Source organism: Loxodonta africana, chromosome 1 (assembly GCF_030014295.1).
Source record: "Loxodonta africana isolate mLoxAfr1 chromosome 1, mLoxAfr1.hap2, whole genome shotgun sequence".
In the NCBI taxonomy this organism is placed as follows: domain Eukaryota; kingdom Metazoa; phylum Chordata; class Mammalia; order Proboscidea; family Elephantidae; genus Loxodonta; species Loxodonta africana.
The window spans coordinates 88,842,445-88,869,089 of record NC_087342.1 but is presented as its reverse complement, the minus strand read 5'-3'; the positions used below and the strand labels follow the sequence as shown (position 1 = coordinate 88,869,089).

At 41.5% G+C, this 26,645-nt stretch overlaps 1 protein-coding gene across 1 annotated transcript in view; it reads left to right on the top strand.

The window, feature by feature from the left end:
• Positions 1-11,118: 11,118 nt before the first annotated feature.
• LOC100658256 (E3 ubiquitin-protein ligase TRIM31) overlaps positions 11,119-26,645 on the top strand; it is a 37,053-nt gene continuing 21,526 nt past the window's right edge. Inside the window, exons 1-2 of the mRNA XM_064294265.1 lie at positions 11,119-11,177; positions 22,405-22,658. Coding sequence (XP_064150335.1) covers positions 11,119-11,177; positions 22,405-22,658 — 313 coding nt within the window. The remainder of the gene's footprint in view (positions 11,178-22,404; positions 22,659-26,645) is intronic.

Sequence of the window (26,645 nt, the reverse complement as noted above, 5' to 3'; positions counted from 1 at the left end):
GGGATACCATGTAGTTTAAAGTCAGGAAAGGTGTGTCAGGGTTGTATCCTTTCATCATACTTATTCAGTCTGTATGCTGAGCGGATAATCCAAGAAACTGAACTATGTGAAGAAGAATGCGGCATCAAGATTGGAGGAAGACTCATTAACAAACTGTGTTATGCAGATGACACAACCTTGCTTGCTGAAAGTGAAGAGGACTTGAAGCACTTATTGATAAAGATCAAAGACCACAGCCTTCACTATGGATTGAACCTCAACATAATAATCCTCAAATCGGGAACCATAAGCACAACATCATTATAAACGGAGAAAATATTGAAGTTGTCAAAGATTGCATTTTGCTTGAATCCACAATCAATGTCCATGGAAGCAGCAGTCAAGAAATCAAAAGACATATTGCTCGGGCGTTATCAGTTGCAACAGACCTCTTTCAAGTGTTAAAAAGCAAAGGTCACTTTGAGGACTAAGGGGTGCCTGACCCAAGCCATGGTATTTTCAATCACCTCATATGCATGCAAAAACTGGACAATGAATAAGGAAAACAAAAGAAGAATTAATGCCGTTGAATTATGGCATTGGTGAAGAATATTGAATCTAAAATAGACTGCCAGAAGAACTAACAGATCTGTCTTGAAAGAAGTACAACCAGAATGCTTCTTAGAAGCAAGGATGGTGAGACTTCATCTCACATACTTTGGACATATTATCAAGATATCATACTTGGTAAAGGAAAGGGTCAATGAAAAAGTAGAAAACACTCAACGAGATGGATTGATTACAGTGGCTGCAACAATGGGCTCAAGCATAACAAAGATTATGAGAATGGTGCATGACTAGGCAGTGTTTCATTCTGTTGTACATAGGATGGCTATGAGTTGGAACCTACTCAATGGTACCTAACAACAAGAACAAGGAAGCATCATATCATTTTCCAAAACGGTAGTACCATTTTGCATTCCCATCAGCAGTGCATAAGAGTTCCAGTGTCCCCACAGCTTCTCCAATGTTTCTTTTCTGGTTTTTTTTTTTCATTTGTGCCAGTAATGTCAGGTTGAGATGGTATCTCATTGTGGTTTTGATTTGCATTTCTCTAAAAAAAAATTTTTTTTTTTTTTTAATGACTAGTGGGAAACCCTGGTGGCTTAGTGGTTAAGTGCTACGGCTGCTAACCAAAGGGTTGACAGTTCGAATCCACCAGGCGCTCCTCGGAAACTGTATGGGGCAGTTCTACTCTGTCCTATACTGTCACTATGAGTCGGAATCGACTCGACGGCACCAGATTTGGTTTTTTTTGGTTAATGACTAGTGATCTTGAGCATTTCCTCATGCGTCTGTTAGCCACCTGAATGTCTGCTTTGGTGAAGTCTCTGTATGTCTTTGACCATTTTTTAAATTGGATTATTTGTCTTTTTGTTGTAGAGGTATTAGATTTTCCTATAGATTTTAGGGATTAAACCTTTGTCTGATATGTCATAGCCATTTTTCCCCCAGTCTGTAGGTTCTGTTTTTACTCTTTTGGTGAAGTCTTTTGACGGGCATAAGTGTTTAATTTTTAGAAGATCCCAGTGATCTAGTTTATCTTCCAGTGTTTGTGTATCATTAGTTATGGTTTACATCCTGTTTATGCTGTATATTAGGGCCCCAAGCATTGACTTTATTTTTTCTTCTATAACCTTTATAGTTTTTGGTTTTATGTTTGGGTCTTTGATCCATATTGAATTTGTTTTTGTGTATGGTATGAGGCATGGGTCCTGTTTCTTTTTTTTACAGATGGACATTCAGTTTTGCCGGCACCATTTGTTTAAAAGACTGTCTTTTCCCCCATTTAATGGACTTTGGGCCTCTGTCAAAGATCAGGTGGCCATAGGTAGATGGATTTACATCTGGACTCTTGATTCTGTTCCATTGGTCAATGTGTCTAAAGCTGTACTGTTACCAGGATGTTTTGACTACCCTAGTTGTATAGGAGGTTCTGAGATCAGGTAGTGTGAGTCCTCCTGCTTTGTCCTTCAATAATGCTTTATTTATCCCGGGCCTCTTTCTTTTCCATACAAAGTTAATGATTAATTTTTCCATCTTGTTAAAGAAAGCCGTTGGTATTTGGATCGGGATTGCATTGTATTTGTAGATTGTTCCAGGTAGAATTGACATTTTTGCAAAGCTGGGTCTACCTATCCTGTGCACAGCATGTTTTTTCATTTATATAGGTCTCTTGGTTTCTTTCAATAGTGTTCCGTAGTTTTCTTTGTATAGGCATTTTATGTCCCTGGTTAAACTTATTCCTAAACATATTTTTTAGGGGCTGTTATAAACGGTGTTGAAAAGCTCAGAGATTCCTGTTGAAAACTTCACCCCATGACCTCCTCCCTCAATCTCATTTTATCACTATCTGCTGTGTGGTTGCCACTAAAACATGACTTTCTCTGAAGTTTCTGGTTTCTTCTCAAAGGAAACAGCTCCATTTTCTACATCACTGGAATCTCATGGTGATGGGTAGGGTGGGCACCTTCCTCATTCCATGTGACCACTTCCTGGCCATTACTTACCCAGACACATATAAAAATACCTATATGTGGGAGCTCCTGTTCTCTACTATCTACTTATTCCTTACTACCCCCAGACCTCCACAAAGCCATCCACCTTCATTCATGGAGGATGGAGACACCAAGCTTAGAGGCTTTACTCCACCCCACGTCCTGCCATCATCCTGTGTAGATGACCATCCAATACTGAGGCCCCTTAGTTCCTTGACCTGCTCTCATCTGATAACCTTTACTTTTGCTGTACACTCCATTGGCTGCCCTCTGGGTTTTGTCAGAACCCAGATTTCACCGCCTAAAACCACAAATCCAGGCATTGCACTCACCCTCACAGCTCTGTCCTTAAGCTACTCACTACCTCACCTGTTCTCCAAACTTGAACCTTTGACCTCTTCACACCCTATATTGCTGTCATGTCTTGTGGGATAATATGAAAAACAGAATTGCAGAGAGGTTAAGTAACCTGCCCAAGGCCAGAGAGGAGTAAACATAGAGCCAGGATTCAGATGTGGACATCTGTCATTCTAGTCCCCACGCTTTAAAAAAAAAAAAAAAAAAATGCTTAATTACCACAAAATATCATCTTGCTTGACACCTTTCCTTGCCCTTAGAAAGAATTCAATAAAGGCATGATAAATGAATAGGTGAATGTGGAGGTGGATAAATAGATTGATAACTAGATGAATGGATAGACAGATGAAGAAGAAGCACTTTGTACCACCTCAGAGTACTGATCATATGGTCACTTTTACTGTATTTATTTAAGTACTTTTCTTGATTTTCTTACTGGCTATTGAGCAACTGAAGGCAGGTATCCACTGTATTGTAGAAACACTAGCTAATATGATTCAGACATAGAAGCCATAAAAGGAAAGACAGATTCAGCCACATTAAAAGAAAAAAAAATCTGCTTGAAAAAAACTGCAAAAGCAATGTCAAGAGACAAATAACCAATGGAAAAAGAAACCATATTTACAACTACCATCAAAATTGAAAGGCTAATTTCCTTGATGTGTAAAGAGCACTTATAAATAAAAAAGAAATGATCAACTACCCAGTAGAAAATTAGGCAAAAGAAATAAACAGGCACTTCATAGAAAAAGAAATACAAAATGGCGCTAAAACATATGAAAAGATGCTCAGTCTCATTCACGTGAAGAAAATGCAAATTAAAATGACATGGAAATATTATTTTTCCTTATCAGATTGGCAGAAATCCAAAAGTTTGGTAACACAGTGCTGGCAAGTGTGTGGGAAAACAGGTACTCCCCTAATTGTTGATGGGGATGTAAGTTAGTACTACTCCTTTATAATGTTTATAATAGCAAAATGAAACCCTATGGGGCAGTTCTACTCTGTCTTAGAGGGTCTCTATGAGTGGGAATCTACTCCACAGCAGCAGATTTTTTTTTAATAATTTTTATTGTGCTTTAAGTGAAAGTTTACAAATCAAGTCAGGCTGTCATATATAAGCTTATATACACCTTACTCCATACTCCCACTTACTCTCCACCTAATGAGTCAGCCCACTCCCTCCTTTCAGTCTCTCCTTTCGTGACAATTTTGCCAGTTTCTAACCCTCTCTACCCTCCTATCTCCCCTCCAGACAGGAGATGCCAACACAGTCTCAAGTGTCCTCCTGATACAAGTAGCTCACTCTTCGTCAGCATCTCTCTCCAACCCATTGTCCAGTCCCTTCCATGTCTGATGAGTTGTCTTCGGGAATGGTTCCTGTCCTGGGCCAACAGAAGGTTTGGGGACCATGACCTCCGGGATTCCTCTAGTCTCAGTCAGACCATTAAGTCTGGTCTTTTTATGAGAATTTGGGGTCTGCATCCCACTGTTCTCCGGCTCCCTCAGGGGTTCTCTGTTGTGCTCCCTGTCAGGGCAGTCATAGGTTGTGGCCGGGCACCATCTAGCTCTTCTGGTCTCAGCATGATGTAAGTCTCTGGTTCATGTGGCCCTTTCTGTCTCTTGGGCTCATAGTTGTCGTGTGACCTTGGTGTTCTTCATTCTACTTTGCTCCAGGTGGGTTGAGACCAATTGATGGCCGCTTGTTAGCATTTAAGACCCCAGACGCCACATTTCAAAGTGGGATGCAGAATGTTTTCATAATAGAATTATTTTGCCAATTGACTTAGAAGTCCCCTTAAGCCATAGTCCCCAAACCCCTGCCCTTGTTCCGCTGACCTTTGAAGCATTCAGTTTATCCCAGAAACTTCTTTGCTTTTGGTCCAGTCCAGTTGAGCTGACCTTCCGTGTATTGAGTATTGTCCTTCCCTTCACCTAAAGTAGTTCTTATCTACTAAGTAATCACTAAAAAACCCTCTCCCACCCTCCCTCCCTCCCCCCTCGTAACCACAAAAGTATGTGTTCTTCTCAGTTTATACTACTTCTCAAGATCTTATAATAGTGGTCTTATACAATATTTGTCCTTTTGCCTCTGACTAATTTCGCTCAGCATAATGCCTTCCAGGTTCCTCCATGTTATGAAATGTTTCACAGATTCGTCACTGTTCTTTATCGATGCGTAGTATTCCATTGTGTGAATATACCACAATTTATTTAACCATTCATCCATTGATGGACACCTTGGTTGCTTCCAGCTTTTTGCTATTGTAAACAGAGCTGCAATAAACATGGGTGTGCATATATCTGTTTGTGTGAAGGCTCTTATTTCTCTAGGGTATATTCCAAGAAGTGGGATTTCTAGGTTGTATGGTAGTTCTATTTCTAACTGTTTAAGAAAACGCCAGATAGATTTCCAAAGTGGTTGTACCATTTTACATTCCCACCAGCAGTGTATAAGAGTTCCAATCTCTCTGCAGCCTCTCCAACATTTATTATTTTGTGTTTTTTGGATTAATGCCAGCCTTGTTGGAGTGAGATGGAATCTCATCGTAGTTTTAGTTTGCATTTCTCTAATGGCTAATGATCGAGAGCATTTTCTCATGTATCTGTCAGCTGCCTGAATCTCTTCTTTAGTGAAGTGCGTGTTCATATCCTTTGCCCACTTTTTGATTGGGTTGTTTGTCTTTTTATGGTTGAGTTTTAACAGAATCATATAGATTTTAGAGATCAGGCCCTGGTCAGAGATATCATAGCTGAAAATTCTTTCCCAATCTGTAGGTGGTCTTTTTACTCTTTTGGTGAAGTCTTTAGATGAGCATAGGTGTTTGATTTTTAGGAGCTCCCAGTTATCTGGTTTCTCTTCGTCATTTTTAGTAATGTTTTGTATTCTGTTTATGCCTTGTATTAGGGCTCCTAACATTGTCCCTATTTTTTCTTCCATGATCTTTATCGTTTTAGTCTTTATGTTTAGATCTTTGATCCACTTGGAGTTAGTTTTTGTGCATGGTGTGAGGTATGGGTCCTGTTTCATTTTTTTTTTGCAAATGGATATCCAGTTATGCCAGCACCATTTGTTAAAAAGACTATCTTTTCCCCAATTAACTGACACTGGGCCTTTGTCAAATATCAGCTATTCGTATGTGGATGGATTTATATCTGGGTTCTCAATTCTGTTCCATTGGTCTATGTGCCTGTTGTTGTACCAATACCAGGCTGTTTTGACTACTGTGGCTGTATAATAGGTTCTAAAATCAGGTAGAGTGAGGCCTCCCACTTTGTTCTTCTTTTTCGGTAATGCTTTACTTATCCGAGGCTTCTTTCCCTTCCATATGAAGTTGGTGATTTTTTCTCCATCACATTAAAAAATGTCATTGGAATTTGGATCGGAAGTGCATTGTATGTATAGATGGCTTTTGGTAGAATAGACATTTTTACTATGTTAAGTCTTCCTATCCATGAGCAAGGTATGTTTTTCCACTTAAGTATGTCCTTTTTAGTTTCTTGCAGTAGTACTTTGTAGTTTTCTTTGTATAGGTCTTTTACATCTTTGGTAAGATTCATTCCTAAGTATTTTGTCTTCTTGGGGGCTACTGCGAATGGTATTGATTTGGTTATTTCCTCTTCGATGTTCTTTTTGTTGATGTAGAGGAATCCAAGTGATTTTTGTACGTTTATCTTATAACCTGAGACTCTGCCAAACTCTTCTATTAGTTTCAGTAGTTTTCTGGAGGATTCCTTAGGGTTTTCTGTGTATAAGATCATGTCATCTTCAAATAGAGATAATTTTACTTCCTCCTTGCCAATCCGGATGCCCTTTCTTTGTCTAGCCTAATTGCTCCGGCTAGGACCTCTAGCACAATGTTGAATAAGAGCAGTGATAAAGGGCATCCTTGTCTGGTTCCCGTTCTCAAGGGAAATGCTTTCAGGCTCTCTCCATTTAGAGTGATGTTGGTTGTTGGCTTTGTAGAGATGCCCTTTATTATGTTGAGGAAATTTTCCTTGAATACCTATTTTGCTGAGAGTTTTTATCATGAATGGGTGTTGGACTTTGTCAAATGCCTTTTCTGGGTCAAACTGATAAGATCATGTGGTTTTTGTCTTTTGTTTAATTTATATGGTGGATTACATTAATGGTTTGTCTAATATTAAACCAGCCTTGCATAGCTGGTATAAATCCCACTTGGTCGTGGTGGATTATTTTTTTGATCTGTTGTTGAATTCTATTGGCTAGAATTTTGTTGAGAATTTTTGCATCTATGTTCATAGATTTTTTTTTTTTAATAGCAAAAGTGTAGAAACAAATCAAATGTGTATCAGTGGAGCTTACGCTTAAATAAATTATCTACATCCATTCCATACAACGGAAGGCTGTGTGGTCATAGAGAGAGAGAGAGAGGAATTTTGTTACTGGAATAATTCCAAAGATAAATTGTTACATTAAAAGAAAAGTAAACAAACAGCAAGGGATAGAACACAGTGTATCAGAAGAAAGGCCTGGAGATCTAATTCCAAAAAATCAGCCATTGAAAATCCTGTGGAGCACACGTCTACTCTGACTCACGTGGGTTCATCATGAGTCAGAAATGGCACCACAGCAACTTTGTTTTTTTTAATTATTATTTGTATAAAATGGGGGAAGAATAAATATACTTATTTGATTTTAAAGCAAAGAAAATCTCTTGAAGGATACATGAAGAAACTGCTAACACTGGGTGCCTGTGGGGAGAGCAATAATGTCTGGATAGCTGGAGAAGAGGGATGGAGAGAAACTTTGCACTGAATTCCTGCATTCCTTCATACTTTTGAAATTATGAACCAAATGTGTTATCTATTTAAAGAATTAATTTACCTTAAACATTTCTCAGAAGAGGAAGGATCAGCGGCTAGAATGAAAGAAATTCCAGGCTAGTCAGAAGATCAGGATTATGGTCCTAATTCTAGAGATTTGGGGCTTCATCATCTGCCATGGCAACGACCTCAGTCTTTTTCACAGGACATGGATCAAATACCAAAGCTGGGAATGGACTAATAACCCCTAACAGTTTGTAAGAAATGAGGGAAAAATCGGAGACCCTCGTGGTGTAGTGGTTAAGTGCTACCGCTGTCAACCAAGTGGTCAGCAGTTCGAATCCGCTAGGTGCTCCTTGGAAACTCTGTGGGGCAGTTCTACTCTGCCCTATAGGGTCCCTATGAGTTGGGATCCACTCGACGGCAGTGAGTTTGGTTTTTTCTTTGTGGTTTGGAGGGAAAAATAAATACAATTGTTAAGGACTATTAGTATTCTGGGAGGAGCCCTAGTGGCACAGTAGTTAAGCGCTCTGCTGTTAACCAAAAGTTTGGCCATTTGAACCCACCAGCAGCTCTGAGGGAGAAAGATGTGGCAGTCTGCTTCTGTAAAGATCACAGCCTTGGAAACCCTATGGGCAGTTCTACTCTGTCCTTTAGGGTCGCCATGAGTTGGCATCAACTTGATGGCAGTGGCTTTGGTATCTGGTTTATTAGTATTCCTCTACCTCATAGTCTACTGGGCATTGCTCCCCCTACATACTAGTTACCAGCTGCTGGCCAGTCAACCCCGACTTATGATAACCCCGTGGGTGTCAGAGTAAGACTGTGCTCCACGGGGTTTTCAGTGGTTGATATTTTGGAAGTAGGCTGCCAGGCCTTTCTTCAGAGGTGCCCCTGGGCGGACTCGAATCTCCAACCTTTCAGTCAGCAGCTGAGCACTTAACTGTTTGCCCTTTCCAGGGACCCCTCCTTTTTTGTAAGAAATTTTAACTAATTTCACGTACTTTAAAATACTGGGCCAAGAGACAAGTGATTTGCACCTGCTCCCTCTCCTTCATCCCTTCTTTTCTGCCTCTGCTCTGACACTCGCCAGCAGAGAAAGTCTCCTACCTTTTCCTTCCAGTTGCTCTAAACCCTTCACATCAACATACATCTCATGTACCAGTTTTGTGCATGAAACCAGCCTAAGTACTCAGTTTTCATCCTCCCAGGGCCTCTTCTTACAGCTGGGCAGGCTGTTCACTGTACAAGAGCAGCTGGCCTAGGGGATGAGTGGAGGCTGAGACCCAGCCCACACTCTGTTTGCCAAGTCAGGTGACTTGGTACAGTATGGCGTTGGCCCAGGGGAAGGGAGAGCACATTCTAATTTGCACAAAGGTGTCAGAGGGGCCTGGAGGTCTATATACATTTCTCCCTTTCCTGAGCCACCATCTCATTTAGTGCCATTCAATTTTTGTCCACTTCCCCAACTTTGGAGTCCCTGAGTGGCACAAATGATTAAGTGCTCAGCTATTAACTGAAAGGTTGGCAGTTCAAGTCCACACAGAGGCACCTCAGAAGGAAGGCCTGGCAATCTACTTCTGTAAAATCACAGCTATTGAAAATCCTATAAATCACAATCCTACTCTGAAACACATCGGGTCACCAGGAGTTGAAATCAACTCGAAGGCGATGGGTTTGCTTTTTTTGGTTTCCCCAACTTTGGTTTTCATTAACTCTGTGAGGAACAGGAAAGACTGTCTTCCCATCTTTGCATACCCTCAGATGCTTAGTCCAGTGCTGGGCATTTAAGCCAGTCTTTCAAAGGTTTCCGACTAAATCCTAAATTCGAATCTTGGTGATGTTTTCTCAGCTCGCATCCTACACGTTGTTGTTAGCTTCCCTAGAGTTGATTCCGACTCATGGCGACTCCATGTATGTCCTGCTCCATAGGGTTTTCAAGGCTATGAACTTTCGGAACCAAAACGCCAGCCCTTTCTTCTGAGACAGCCTCCGGGTAGGTTCAGACTGCCAACCTTTTGGTTGGTAGTCGACTGCTTAACCGTTTCCACTGCCCAAAGACTCCTCACACCCTACGGGGTGGTTCTGAAGTGTTAGATCATCACCTCCTTGAAATTCTCTTCTCTGCTGGCTCCTGGGTCCCTCTCACCTCTCTAACCATTGAGAAAAGGAGGCCCACTCCCTTCTAGCACAGCAAGGTGGAGCTACATGGACTTCAAAGACAGATAGGGTCAGGTCCAGATCCCCACTCAACCACTTATGCATGTTCTGTAAACTCCCTAATGGCATCCAGATCCATATCCCTGGTCTTCATCTCCTTCCTGAGCTTAAATTCCTGTGCATATTTGGATGTCCTGTCAGCACATCAAGCTCAATATACCTTCTGAATTGTTCTTACCTGGGTTACCTGCCACACTGCCCCGCAGCCAATGTGTTTGGAAGCCCCAGTCATTGGCAACTGTCTCTCAGTGGGCAGTAGGTGACGCTGTCTCCCAAGACTGAACACGGCTTCTTTTCACCTCCAAGGCAGGGATAACCCTGCCAGGACCTTGGGGCACTGGGACTGGCACTTTCATTCAAAAAACGATGGCTCGAAAACTGGCAGTGTAATTCCTCAGGGCAAGAAATATCTGCTTGTGGAAGGACGAGAAGGCTGGACGGGACAGGAAAGCTGGTAATGGGGAACCCAAGGTTGAGAAGGGGAGAGTGTTGACATGTAGTGGGGTTGGCAACCAATGTCACACAACGTGTGTATTAATTGTTTAGTGAGAAATTAATTTGCACTGTAAACCTTTGTCTAAAGCACAATTAAAAAAAAAGAAAATACCTGCTTGTGAAAGTTAGCCCTGAAGACTGTAGGTTCCTTCCTTCCTTCCTTCCTCCCTCCCTCCCTCCCTCCCTCCCTCCCTCCCTCCCTTCCTTTCCTTCCCTCCCTCCATCCCTCCTTCCCCCCTTTCCTTCCTTTCCTTCCTTCCTTCTTCTTTCCCTCAGCCAGTAGGGGGTGGAGGCATAAAACTGAAAGTGCTTGAAGAGGAAAAGCCCAGGAGAGAGATAGGGTGGCAGATGACAGGAGAAGGAGGAAAGTTTACAAGTGAAAAAAGTCCTGTGTTAGAAATAGCCAGGGAATTTTTAAGAACAGAGATGTCTAATACTGAACCTTAAGTTATCTGTGTGGCAATCCCATACTTTGATGAAACCCATCCCCCACCCCAGTGGTGTCACTAGGGAGGTGCTGGGGGTGCGGATCCCACCGGGCGACACAGTCAGAAAGAATGACAACAAAATGACTGTCTATAAAATTTTTATGTAGTGTTTCAGCAGAAATTCATTGTTTTTTATTAAAATATTTTACTATTTATTTTAAAAAATAATAAGAGGGTAGCCAAGGGGGATGGCTAGGGCTTGACTCGGAAGCCGGGGGTGGCAGGCTGCGCTGATGCCGGATCCGGAGTCTGAGCTGGGCCGGAGCCTGAGCGGCACCCAAAGGAGACTAAGGCAAGTATATTACTGAGAGACCTTGTCTGCAGCTATCCACTGATCACAGAGACATGTTTAAACACGTTTTGTTTGGAATAAGCCCATACATGTGTGAACTGGAACACTAGTGGCAATACTTACCCTCGTGTACTAATAAAATGATGATCCCCTGGATGGTGCAAACACGTAACACACTTGGCTGCTAGCCAAAAGATTGGAGGTTTGAGTCTACCCAGAGGTGTCTCAAAAGAAAAGCCTGAACTAACCCCGGGAGGGGGCCCAGCCGGTTCGCACGGGCGGCTTGGAGACGCAGCCGGTGGGAGAAGTCCCCGGGAGACAGTGACGGGTCTTGGAGTGGGCGCAGGCACGGCATAGGCGCGGAGAGCTGCTCCACCCCCCTGAACTAGCCCCGGGGTGGGGGGGCCCAGCCGGTTTTCGAGGACGGTGGGGCAACGCGGCTGGCGGGACGGGGAGTCCCCAGGAGGCAGCAACTGATTTTGGAGTCGGGAGTGCACCGTCCCAGTAGGGCAACCTTGACGTTGGGCATGGGGCTGGCAGCGGAGGTTCTGACCGTGACTCCAGCGGGCCAGACCCCCCGGGGGCAATCTCCACACAACCAGCACACATAGGCGACGCGCCCCATGGAAATCTCAGATATAATAGTCATTCCAAGCAAGACAAGCAACTCTGGCTATATTCTGAGGTGCTACTCTCCTAGCTCTCTGATCCCTCCCCCACCCTCCCCAGGTGGCTTCATTAACATCCGAATAGCCTGAGCCAGAGGGAGAACTCTGATAGGGATCTGACTGCATTTTTTTTAGCGGATTTTCTGGAAAAACTAGTTTCCCAGTGATGGCTCGGAGACAGCAGTCCATATCAAGCCACATAAAGAAGCAGACCATGACAGCTTCTCCAACCCCCCAAACAAAAGAATCAAAATCTTTCCCAAATGAAGATACAATCCTGGAATTATCAGATACAGAATATAAAAAACTAATTTACAGAATGCTTCAAGACATCACAAATTAAATAAGGCAAACTGCAGAAAAAGCCAAGGAACACACTGATAAAACTGTTGAAGAACTCAAAAAGATTATTCAAGAACATAGTGGAAAAATTAATAAGTTGAAAGAATCCATAGAGAGACAGCATGTAGAAATCCAAAAGATTAACAATAAAATTACAGAATTAGACAACGCACTAGGAAGTCAGAGGAGCAGACTCGAGCAATTAGAATGCAGACTGGGACATCTGGAGGACCAGGGAATCAACACCAACATAGCTGAAAAAAAATCAGATAAAAGAAACCCTAAGAATCGTGTGGGACTCTGTCAAGAAGTATAACTTGCGGGTGATTGGAGTCCCAGAACAGGGAGGGGGGACAGAAAACACAGAGAAAATAGTTGAAGAACTCCTGACAGAAAACTTCCCTGACATCATGAAAGACGAAAGGATATCTATCCAAGATGCTCATCAAACCCCATTTAAGACTGATCCAAAAAGAAAAACACCAAGACATATTATCATCAAACTCGCCAAAACCAAAGATAAACAGAAAATTTTAAAAGCAGCCAGGGAGAAAAGAAAGGTTTCCTTCAAGGGAGAATCAATAAGTTCAGACTACTCAGCAGAAACCATGCAGGCAAGAAGGGAATGGGACGACATATACAGAGCACTGAAGGAGAAAAACTGCCAGCAAAACTCTCTCTGAAATATGAAGGCGAAATTAAGATATTTACAGATAAACACAAGTTTAGAGAATTTGCAAAAACCAAACCACAGCTACAAGAAATACTACAGGATATTGTTTGGTCAGAAAACCAATAATATCAGATACCAGCACAACACAAGGTCACAAAACAGAACGTCCTGATATCAACTCAAATAGGGAAATCACAAAAACAAACAAATTAAGATTAATTAAAATAATAATAATAATAATACACATAACAGGAAATCATGGAAGTCAATAGGTAAAAGATCACAATAATCAAAAAGAGGGACTAAATACAGGAGGCATTGAACTGCCAGATGGAGAGTGATACAAGGCAATATAGAATGATACAAGTTAGGTTTTTACTTAGAAAAATAGGGGTAAATAATAAGGTAACCACAAAAAGGTATAACAACTCCATAACTCAAGATAAAAGCCAAGAAAAACGTAACGACCCAACTAACATAAAGTCAAACACTATGAAAATGAGGATCTCACAATTTACTAAGAAAAACATCTCAGCACAAAAAAGTATGTGGAAAAATGAAATTGCCAACAACACACATGAACAGACATCAAAATGACAGCACTAAAAACTTATTTATCTATAATTACGCTGAATGTAAATGGACTAAATGCACCAATAAAGAGACAGAGAGTCACGGACTGGATAAAGAAACACAATCCATCTATATGCTGCCTACAAGAGACACACCTTAGACTTAGAGACACAAACAAACTAAAACTCAAAGGATGGAAAAAAATATATCAAGCAAACAATAAGCAAAAAAGAAGAGGAGTAGCAATATTAATTTCTGACAAAATAGACTTTAGACTTAAATCCACCACAAAGGATAAAGAAGGACACTATATAATGATAAAAGGGGCAATTGATCAGGAAGACATAACCATATTAAATATTTATGCACCCAATGACAGGGCTGCAAGATACATAAATCAAATTTTAACAGAATTGAAAAGTGAGATAGACACCTCCACATTTATAGTAGGAGACTTCAACAGAGCACTTTCGGAGAAGGACAGGACATCCAGTAAGAAGCTCAATAGAGACACGGAAGACCTACTTACAACAATCAACCAACTTGACCTCATTGACTTATACAGAACTCTCCACCCAACTGCTGCAAAGTAGACTTTTTTTTCTAGCGCACATGGAACATTCTCTAGAATAGACCACATATTAGGTCATAAAACAAACCTTTGCAGAGTCCAAAACATCGAAATATTACAAAGCATCTTCTCAGACCACAAGGCAATAAAAGTAGAAATCAATAACAGAAAAACTAGGGAAAAGAAATCAAATACTTGGAGAATGAACAATACCCTCCTGAAAAAAGACTGGGTTATAGAAGACATCAAGGAGGGAATAAGGAAATTCATAGAATGCAACGAGAATGAAAATACTTCCTATCAAAACCTCTGGGACACAGCAAAAGCAGTACTCAGAGGCCAATTTATATCGATAAACGCACACATACAAAAAGAAGAAAGAGCCAAAATCAGAGAACTGTCCCGACAACTTGAACAAATAGAAAGTGAGCAACAAAAGAACCCATCAGGCACCAGAAGAAAACAAATAATAACAATTAGAGCTGAACTAAATGAATTAGAGAACAGAAAACCAATTGAAAGAATTAACAAAGCCAAAAGCTGGTTCTTTGAAAAAATTCACAAAATTGATAAACCATTGGCTAGACTGACTAAAGAAATACAGGAAAGGAAACAAATAACCCGAATAAGAAACAAGAAGGACCACATCACAACAGAACCAAATGAAATTAAAAGAATCATTTCAGATTACTAAGAAAAATTGTACTCTAACAAATTTGAAAACCTAGAAGAAACAGATGAATTCTTGGAAAAACACTACCTACCTAAACTAACACATTCAGAAGTAGAACAACTAAATAGACCCATAACAAAAAAAGAGATTGAAACGGTAATCAAAAAACTCCCAACAAAAAAAAGCCCTGGCCCGGACGGCTTCACTGCAGAGTTCTACCAAACTTTCAGAGAAGAGTTAACACCACTACTACTGAAGGTATTTCAAAGCATAGAAAATGACGGAATACTACCCAACTCATTCTATGAAGCCACCATCTCCCTGATACCAAAACCAGATAAAGACATTACAAAAAAAAAAAATTATAGACCTATATCCCTCATGAACATAGATGCAAAAATCCTCAACAAAATTCTAGCCAATAGAATCCAACAACACATCAAAAACATAATTCACCCTGATCAAGTGGGATTTATACCAGGTATGCAAGGCTGGTTTAATATCAGAAAAATCATTAATGTAATCCATCACATAAATAAAACAAAAGATAAAAACCACATGATCTTATCAATTGATGCAGAAAAGGCTTTTGACAAAGTCCAACACCCATTTATGATAAAAACTCTCAGCAAAATAGGAATTGAAGGAAAATTCCTCAACATAATAAAGGGCATCTATGCAGAGCCAACAGCCAATATCACTCTAAATGGACAGAACCTGAAAGCATTTCCCTTGAGAACCGGAACCAGACAAGGATGCCCTTTACCACCGCTCTTATTCAACATCGTACTTGAAGTCCTAGCCAGGGCAATTAGGCTAGACAAAGAAATAAAGGGTATCCGGATTGGCAAGGAGGAAGTAAAGTTATCACTATTTGCAGATGACATGATCTTATACACAGAAAACCCTAAGGAATCCTCCAGAAAACTACTGAAACTAATAGAAGAGTTTGGCAGAGTCTCAGGTTATAAAATAAACATACAAAAATCACTTGGATTCCTCTACATCAACAAAAAGAACACCGAAGAGGAAATAACCAAATCAATACCATTCACAGTAGCCCCCAAGAAGATAAGATACTTAGGAATAAATCTTACCAAGGATGTAAAAGACCTATACAAAGAAAACTACAAAGCTCTACTACAAGAAATTCAAAAGGACATACTTAAGTGGAAAAACATACCTTGCTCATGGATAGGAAGACTTAACATAGTAAAAATGTCTATTCTACCAAAAGCCATCTGTACATATAATGCACTTCTGATCCAAATTCCAATGTCATATTTTAAGGGGATAGAGAAACAAATCACCAATTTCACATGGAAGGGAAAGAAGCCCCGGATAAGCAAAGCATTACTGAAAAAGAAGAAGAAAGTGGGAGGCCTCACTCTACCTGATTTCAGAAGCTATTATACAGCCACAGTAGTCAAAACAGCCTGGTACTGGTACAACAACAGGCACATAGACCAATGGAACAGAATTGAGAACCCAGATATAGATCCATCCACGTAAGAGCAGCTGATATTTGACAAAGGACCAGTGTCAGTTAATTGGGGAAAAGATAGTCTTTTTAACAAATGGTGCTGGCATAACAGGATATCCATTTGCAAAAGAATGAAACAGGACCCATACCTCACACCATGCACAAAAACTAACTCCAAGTGGATCAAAGACCTAAACATAAAGACTAAAACGATAAAGATCATGGAAGAAAAAATAGGGACAATGTTAGGAGCCCTAACACAAGGCATAAACAGAATACAAAACATTACCAAAAATGATGAAAAGAAACCCGATAACTGGGAGCTCCTAAAAATCAAACACCTATGCTCATCTAAAGACTTCACCAAAAGAGTAAAAAGACCACATACAGACTGGAAAAGAATTTTCAGCTATGACATCTCCGACCAGCGCCTGATCTCTAAAATCTACATGATTTTGTCAAAACTCAACCACAAAAAGACAAACAGCCCAATCAAGAAGTGGGCAAAGGATATGAACACACATTTCACTAAAGAAGATATTCAGGCAGCCAACAGATACATGAGAAAATGCTCTCAATCATTAGCCATTAGAGAAATGGAAATTAAAACTACGATGAGATTCCATCTCACTCCAACAAGGCTGGCATTAATCCAAAAAACACAAAATAATAAATGTTGGAGAGGCTGCGGAGAGATTGGAACTCTTATACACTGCTGGTGGGAATGTAAAATGGTACAACCACTTTGGAAATCTATCTGGCGTTATCTTAAACAGTTAGAAATAGAACTACCATACAACCCAGAAATCCCACTCCTCGGAATATACCCTAGAGATACAAGAGCCTTCACACAAACAGATATATGCACACCCATGTTTATTGCAGCTCTGTTTACAATAGCAAAAAGCTGGAAGCAACCAAGGTGTCCATCAACGGATGAATGGGTAAATAAATTGTGGTATATTCACACAATGGAATACTACACATCGATAAAGAACAGTGACGAATCTGTGAAACATTTCATAACATGGAGGAACCTGGAAGGCATTATGCTGAGCGAAATTAGTCAGAGGCAAAAGGACAAATATTGTATAAGACCACTGTTATAAGATCTTGAGAAATAGTAAAAACTGAGAAGAACACATACTTTTGTGGTTACGAAGTGGGGAGGGAGGGAGGGAGGGAGAGGGTTTTTTATTGATTAATCAGTAGATAAGAACTGCTTTGGGTGAAGGGAAAGACAACACTCAATACATGGAAGGTCAGCTCAACTGGACTGGACCAAAAGCAAAGAAGTTTCCAGGATAAAATGAATGCTTCAAAGGTCAGCGGAGCAAGGGCGGGGGTCTGGCGAACATGGTCTGAGGGGACTTCTAAGTCAATTGGCAAAATAATTCTAGTATGAAAACATTCTGCATCCCACTTTGAAATGTGGCGTCTGGGGTCTTAAATGCTAACAAGCGGCCATCTAAGATGCATCAATTGGTCTCAACCCACCTGGAGCAAAGGAAAATGAAGAACACCAAGGTCACACGACAACTAAGAGCCCAAGAGACAGAAAGGGCCACGTGAACCAGAGACCTACATCATCCTGGGACCAGGGGAACTAGTTGGTGCCCGGCCACAATCGATGACTGCTCTGACAGGGAGCACAACAGAGAACTCCTGACGGAACAGGAGAGCAGTGGGATGCAGACCCCAAATTCTCATAAAAAGACCATACTTAATGGTCTTACTGCGACTGGAGGAATCCCGGCGGCCATGGTCCCCAGACCTTCTGTTGGCACAGGACAGGAACCATCCCCGAAGACAACTCATCAGGCATGAAAGGGACTGGTCAGCGGGTGGGAGAGAGATGATGATGAAGAGTGAGCTAATTATATCAGGTGGTCCCTTGAGAGTGTGTTGGCAACTCTTGTCTGGAGGGGGGATGGGAGGATAGAGAGAGAGGGAAGCTGGCAAAATTGTCACGGAAGGAGAGACTGAAAGGGCTGACTCAATAGGGGGAGAGCAAGTGGGAGTACGGAGTGAGATGTATGTAAACTTATATGTGACAGACTGATTGGATTTGTAAATGTTCACTTGAAGCTTAATAAAAGTTAATAAAAAAAATAATAATAAAAAAATTTTTTGTAAGCCCAGCTTACATGTGTCAGTATACCTGCAAGGCTAAAATTCGATGCTAATTTACTTTTTGAACCTTCTAATGTGCTCCAGTCAGATCTGTCATTATTACCCAATTACAATGATGCTTCAAATCACATGCTTTTGCCTGAACTCGCTACAAGCCTGTGCTGTTTTCCTTGCTGCCAGTGTTTTTATAGTTGGTGATTTTGTTAAATTTTCTTGTGTCTTAGCTACAAGGTGGTAGTAATTACTATTTGTGAATGAATATCAGTAACTTTTGATAATGAAGTAGTAATTAAAGGAAAAGGAGAAAAATTTAAAAAGGCTCCCACTCAGTTACTAATAGTATTGTAACTAATAATGTTGTAATTTAATGTAGATTTTACAAAACAATTTTGTTAGCATTCATATAATCTAAGAAATACTACATTTAAGTGATTTACAACTGTATTTATCACATATTATTCTGTGATTAAAATTGATAATAAACATTACTATGGATTCTGTATGGTCTGGCCAGGAGGAGGTCCATGGGGGGATGATACGATGAGTTACTACACTGGGTGACACCAACCCTAGTGACACCACTGCTCTACCTCAGCACTCTTCAATACTATCCATCCTTGAATATTCAGGAAACAATCTATTTTATACAACTATATGCGTAAGAGGCACTTCAGAGAAATCACAGAAAAAGGTGCTCTGCTCTGTTTGGTGATGTAGTTCTCAGAAAAACAGGAGCCTCGAGATTTGAGAAGAAGTCCTGGTGGCACAGTGGTTGAGTGCTCAGCTGCTAACTGAAATGTGGGCAGTTTGAACCCATCAGCTGTCACATGGGAGAAAAGAACTGGCAATCTTCTCCCATAGAGATTACATCCTAGCAAATCCTATGGGGCAGTTCTACTCTGTCCTATAGGGTCACTCTGAGCTGGAATCAACTCAACAGCAACACAACAACAATAAGATTTGAGGCTCAAAAAACATGGAGAACTCAGCAGAGACCTTGAGAGCTGCTGGCGAACCTAATAATTTCTTGGTGGAATCCTCAGAATCCCACCCAGTGGCAAGGAGGAAACAATTAGCCTGAAATGTATTGAAAGTATTAGTTATTCACCAGGCTGAATAACTTATTTTGAGTTCTGTGGAACAGCTCCTGAGGACCGGCAGGTGGACCTGTATGGATGCTTTGGTTATAGAAGGACCTGGTAGACAGGAATGAATCCACCCCTTTAATGGAATGTTTAAGTGGAGACCAGTTGTCATTACTTGGCTGGACATAGCTTCTCAACAAAAAGTCAGGGCTAGGCAATTAACTACTTCCTCGTAATAGGGGAATTTATGAGCTTCCAATTCCAAACTCATTCAAGGAAGCATGGAGAAGAGTCTAAAGGAGTCAGCAAGTACAGACAGTGATGTTAGATGAGGCTGAGAGTGAGGGTCAGCCTTAAGAGGGACCCCAGCAGGGAAAACATCAGAGGCAATCTTGCTACAGTGGCAGGGTGGGCAGAGGTGGGTCTACAAAGAAGCTCCTCATTTGCACTGGCTCTTTCCAAGGCCCTGGGAGTGGCCCTGAAAATGTGTTTACATGGATGTAATGTCTTGTAAAATTTTCAAAAGTAGTATACCTTAGCCACAGTCAAGACTATTGTCTCCTTCTATTTCAACTTCCCTTTGTCACATTTTCCCTTGGACTAGGTGGCATTTTTGGGATCCAGCTAAAAGGAAAGTGAGTTGGGCTTACATTGTTTGGGTTTACTAAGAGACATTATGTGGTTCACAATCACTTCTCTGTATTGCTAGCTGTTTCCACATAGGAATGCCTTCCAGGGACACCCCTACCACCCACTGATACAGCTCACCTGACATCAGAGACTAAAGTATGGGGTCAGAGGATGTGTCATGATAAAAACGTGTCATGTGGCATGAGGCATCCGACATCTGAACAGAGAAGCCTATGAATTCTTCACCCCTCAGATGTAGAAAATTTTGAGTGTAGGATTCAGTTCTCATCAATGCCTAGTCAGAATGGAAGGTCTCTTCTTCAGGAATATATTTAACAATGTAACATATATAATTACCTACACACCCAAAAACCCATTGCCATCTAGTTGATTCCAACTCATAGCAACCCTGTAGGACAGAGTAGAACTGCTCCCATAGGGTTTCCAAGGCTGTAATCTTTACTTTACAGAAGAAGGCTGCCGTATCTTTCTCTCACGGAGCGGCTGGTGGGTTCAAACCGCTGACCTTTCAGTTAGCAACCGAGCATTTAACCACTGCACTACCAGGGCTTCTGCATACATACCATACAATAAAATTATTTTTTACATATTTCTATATGAAATCAATAGAAATTATTCTGGCAGCAAAAAGTGACTTGGAAGAAACTTTTTTCTTCATATCAAACCAAAATCAGTAATTTTTTGAGAGGAAGAGATAAAGTTCAAATAGCAGTAATGAATGAAATGATAAGTTTAAACAGAAGTAATGAATAGAATGATTTTTGATAATCAGTTGGTGAATGAACTATATACACACTGAAACTTTTTAAAATGTCTTGCTTTGACATGAAATATTGGCATCTTCAAAGATAATCTAGAACTCATAGTACACTTTTGCAACAGAACAGAACAAAGACGTTAATAGCCTTTATTGATTTAAAAAAGTATTTAAGGTTAGTCATTAAGAAAACTTGAAATGCCCTGAAATCTTAGAGCTCACGTAAGGAACTCTTGACAGAGGTTTCCCCACATGTAACAGTACTAAAAATTGACTTGTTATTACCAATAATGTATTGTGGAAAGCTGAAATGAACTTTTCTAAACTTTCAATTGTGGAAAATAAATTTCGATTAACCCCACTAGAAGAAATACCAAATTATTTATTCTCTCCAGAGAAAATACATTACAAAACTGTTGATAAATGAAGAGGCAATCAAAAAGCGTTGTCAGGAGGGATCAGTCCCTGGAGAAGGACATCATGCTTGGCAGAGTACAGGGTCAGCGGAAAAGAGGAAGACCCTCCACGAGGTGGATTGACACAGTGGCTGCAACAATGAGCTCAAGCATAACAACGATTGTAAGGATGGCTCAGGACTGGACAGTGTTTCGTTTTGTTGTGCATACGGTCGCTATGAGTCGGAACCGACTCGACGGCACCTAACAACAACAACAATCAAAAAGTATAAAGCTAAAAATGCAGGTAAAATACAGCAGTGGTTCAGGCCGTTAATGAAAATATTTTTCCGGATTTTTTCATCATTGTGGTATTAGCTTTTTAAAATTTTGTCTTTTGTTGTCATTGTTTTCATTCTCAATAAATACCTGCTTTGATTCCTAATTTTATATTTTTAACTCTGTATCTTTTTGCTTGAAAGAGGACTCAAAATTTTGCAAGCTTCTAGCCCCACACACCTGGGTCCTCGCACTGGACACAAGACTTTTCAGGCAGTGAGAGGGCAGACGGAGCCCAGTTTTCCACCAGGAGGTCCTGAACAGAGTTGATTCGGGAAAACAAGTTACTTGGGAGGACTGGTGAGCTGGCCAGGCTCATTGGACAGTGACAGGTGACAAGCAGAGCTCACACCCAGGCCCGGTGTGCCTAAGGGCAAGCCCAGTTGGAAGTCTTTCCAGCCCCGTTCCGAAGGGGCTCCACATGCTGCGGCTGTATTTTCAGTTTCTGTCTTCTCAGGGCTCCAGAAGAATTCCTGTGGTTTGCAGAAAGCCTTCACCGATAAGCATATGGGCCCTCAGGTGTTTCCGGCCCCACCTCCTCGACTTTTTTTTCTTTTTCTTTTTTTTTTTTTTTTTTTGGCTTTCATGATTAAATATATGCTTTAGAATTTTAAAATTATGTTTAACCCGTCTCTACTGAAGGTGGAACAATATAGTCAGGATTACTCCCCAATAAGTTGTTTTTTAAATATGACCTTTGAAAACTCTGTTATTTCGGTTTGGGGGCGCGTGGCCCGTCCCTCCCCCAGCGCGCTCTCATCCTCGCTCGCGCCCCAATCGCCCCAACCTCTCCAACGTTCCGCAACCACCCCCCAGCCGCCCACTCCCCATCCAGCTCCTGCGGCGTCCTGCCTCTCGGCACACTAACCCCGTCGCCCCGCCAGAGGCCGCTACCGGGACCTGACTGCCCTCTTCGCCGTCAGCTGGTCCCCTCGAGTCTCCACGCCGCCTCCCCCGCGCCCCTCTGTGTCAACAGAGTTCAGGTCGGAGCTGCAGATGCCTCACCTCTGTCAGTTGCCCTTGAACCTCTCTCAGCGTAGCCATCTTCTGCTCCAGTCCACAGATGGGAAACCGAAGCCCATAGCGCTGAAAGGCGGGCCCCAGCGGCCCCTGAGAGTGGTCGCCCACAGCAAGTACTGTAAGTGACCCGGAAAAGATGAAGACTTGATTTCCTACAACGGACGCAGCCACGGGAAACCGGCCTCCAGATCTTTCCCCTGGCGACCCTCGGTCCTTCAAGTACCCCTACAGCAATCCAGTTAGCAAAAAGCTTTAGGAGTAGGCTCTAGGAGTAGTTTACTCCTAACAATGCTGTGAAAATCCTCGTTCAGAAGAGGAACCACCTAAATCGTTGCTGGCCTACAGGTTCTTAATGCATCATCGTCATCTACGGGTGATTTCTGTTTGGCTCCACTTTCTGCCTCTAGAGCTGACTGCAGCTCCAATCTTGTTGTCACGTCCTGGTCTGCAAACTGAGACCTATCAGGGGCCTTTATGCCACTGGGCAGCCGTTATGCTGGTGTTGCGCTAAAGGTAGAACTCTCAGAGCTGCAGAGACTCTGTATTTTAGAGGCCTTGGCCTGAATACATGCGCATACAGGCTTTTGTTTCCGAGCCTGGTGAGGAGGACTGCTCTGACTCCAGCTCTTATGAAATATTCGGAGAGCAACATGGAAGATTCTCTTCCAGCCCTGACTGGAGGCGGTGGGGGGACAGGATGTGTGTGCAAGAAATTTTTTCTTTTTTTTGAAAGCTAAGGTCCAGACAAGAGCAAACAACTGAGAAACCGAGCCCTGGCTCAGAAGGGCTTCCACTCCTGTTAGTGGACTGGGTGGTTGAGACCTACCCTCCAAGTGAAGACAACTAAAAAGCTGGATAAAATATTTTTAAAGTGTCTTTCTAAAATAAAAACCTTCAAAGGGTTATTGAGGAATTGCTGGGTCAAAATTGGGGAAAGGAAGGGAACATGTAGAGGCTAGCCTGGAACATAGGGTTGCTTCTGCTCTGGAGGCTTTTGCAGATCCTGAAAAGGGGGCTGAGACTCCAAGCTGCATTTTTAGCAGCCGTGAAGGCCTAAGGGAACTAGAAGTGGAATCCTTGGCCCCAAAAAATCTCATCTTGAACTTAAGGTGATTCTAGACTGGTAGTTGCAAAAAAAAAAAAATCCTTTGGGGAGGAAGATGACTTCATCCTAGGCCTCAAGTTATTTCTACAAATACTTTTTCAAATAAAATCTAGCACACAAGAAAAGATGACCAGGTTCCAGAGATATAAGACACCAGAAGTAAGGAAAGCAGAAACAACAGACAGCAGAATCAGACCCACGGGGACTCCAGACACTGCTATTATCAGACACAGACTATACAACAACTATCTATACACTGTGGTCAAGGAGACTAAAACCAAGCTTGGAAAACTTGGCAGTGAGCTAGAAAATATAACAAGCGACATGGCAGATTTGGAAAAAAAAGGAAATTCTAGACTGAGTGGAGAGGAATGCTAGAGTTGTAAAGTCACAGAGACTCAACTATGGTGCCTTTGTTGGCCCATTTGTGAGTCCAGGAAGAAACAAAGAGAGACTATGTGACCACAGAGAGAAATGGAGGGAATAGCTTCCTATTTTCCAGTTCGGCTTTTTGTCATGACAAAAAGATATCACCAAAAATTGGAATAAAATTTAATTTTAAGTACATAATTTAATTTTTTTTCTTTTAAATCCAATCTTTTTCTTTAGGGATTGGAAACATTACATATAAACTTACTGATATAGTTTAACATTGTATGTAGTACATATTACTAACAATAAGATGTACAAAAAAAAGAAAAATAGATGGTCATAAGTACAGCTCATTGTAACTCAAAAAAGGTTTTAAGTTGGGAACTACCTGTATACATAATTTTCTTTGAAGTTCACAGTCACCTGATCAAGAAGAGCCTCATACAGACCTGACAGGGAGTTTGATGTAGTGACTAGATTGAACATTGAACATTGGGCTGTCTTCCCTGAGACTGGGTTCAGGTATCTTATGTGTGCGAAGGATACAGTAGAGAAATGGAAATTTGATGACTAGAAAAGGCAGGCGTGGGCAGACACTATAAGTGCCTACCAAATATTCATATGTTTCCACCACAAGGTACTAGCCTCTACCTAGGACACTTACAACAAAATTTGATCGTGTTCCCCATCTTTGTTGCTCATCGTATTTGCTAGGAAGTGATCACCTGGAAACTCACAACCAGTAGCCAACCAAAACCATTGCCCTGTCTTCCGTGGTGCCTTCACTGAGGCCCTGCCCTGCTCTGCTCTCCCCTGTCCCCTGCCCTTGAGTATGCTGTCCAAGCCCCATCCCACAGTGAGCTTTTATAATCCTGATTATCTGCCCTGACACAAGACTGCCCCTCCCTACAAAACCAACCTGTCACAGAGGGTGGTGGCATTTGCCCAAATATGTCTATGCTTGCATCAACATTTTCTCCTTATGAGAGAACTAGCCCCACAGTTGGCTAATAACCTTGATTTTATAATTTTTCCCATCCTATTTTGTATTAATAGCTAACATTCTGCCTTCAACTATGATCTTTTCTTTTTTTGTGTACTTTAGGTGAAAGTTTACAGAGCAGATTATCTTTGAACAATTAATACACAAATGGTTTTGTGACTTTGGTTGCCAACCCCATGATATGTCAATACTCTCCACTTCTCAACCTCGGGTTCCCCATTTCCATTTGTTCAGGTTTCCTGTCCCCTCCTGCCTTCTCATCTTTGCTTTTGGGCTGGTGTGCACATTTAAAGTTGCATACATGCCCTGAGGGAGCAGGAGATCAATGGGATGCAGACCCCAAATTCTCATAAAAAGACCAGACTTAATGGTCTGACTGAGACTAGAAGGACCACAGAGGTCATGGCTCCCAGACCTTCTGTTGGCCCAGGACAGGGACCATTCCCAAAGCCAACTCTTCAGACAGGGATTGGACTGGACAATGGGATGGAGAGGGATGCTGATTGAGGAGTGAGCTTCTTGGATCAGGTGGACACTTGAGACTATGTTGGCATCTCCTGTCTGGAGGGGAGATGAGAGGGTAGAGGGGGTTAGAAGCTGGTGAAGTGGACACGAAAAGGAAGAGTGAAGGGAGAGAGCGGGCTGTCTCATTAGGGGGAGAGCAATTGGGAGTATGTAGCAAAGTGTATATAAGTTTTTGTGTGAGAGACTGACCTGATTTGTAAACTTTCACTTAAAGCACAAAAAAAATTCTAAATGAAAATAAAGTCGCATACATGGTTGATTTACCTGTGTTGCTTGTTTTGTTGTTGCTGTGTCCCATCAAGTCAACTCCGACGGCAACCCTATATAAAAAAAAAAAACCTATAGGACAGGGTAAAACTGCCCCATAGTGTTTCCAGGGAGCGGCTGGTGGATTTGAACTGCTGACCTGTTTTGGTTAGCACTGAGCTTTTAACAAAACACTATGCCATCAGGGCTGCAATTAGTCCTGTCTAATCTTTGGCTGAAGGGTGAACTTTAGGAGTGACTTCAGTACTGAGTTAAAAGGGTGTCCAGGGTCCATATTCTTGGGGTTTCTCTGGTCTCTATCAGACCAGTAAGTCTGGTCTTTTTTGTGAGTTTGAATTTTGTTCTACATTTTTCTACTGCTCTGTCCGGGACCCTCTATTGTGATCCCTGTCGGAGCAGTCAGTGGTGGTGGCTGGGCACCACCTAGTTGTCATAATTTGATTTTTAAAGGGTTATATATTCATTGGATTCAAAAATTAAAATATAAAAAGGTGTACATCAGGAAAATTTGCAACTACCCTGCCCCTGTACATCCCATGTATCACAACCGCCATCCCTGCCCCACAGGTGAACACTTTTATTAGTTTCCTGTGTATCCTTTCAGTGTTTAAGCAAATACAAGTATATATATTTGTATTTTCTCCTTTTTATTAAGCGAAATTTTGCATGCTAAACATACTGTTCAGCATCTTGCATTTTTCACTTAACTATATGGCCTTAAGAGAACCTCTATAAAATGGCTCAGTTTAATATGACAACAAAAATTAAGCACTATTTTACACCAACTACTGCAGTAAGTGCTGAGGACGTCAAGATGGAAAAGCATGGTCATG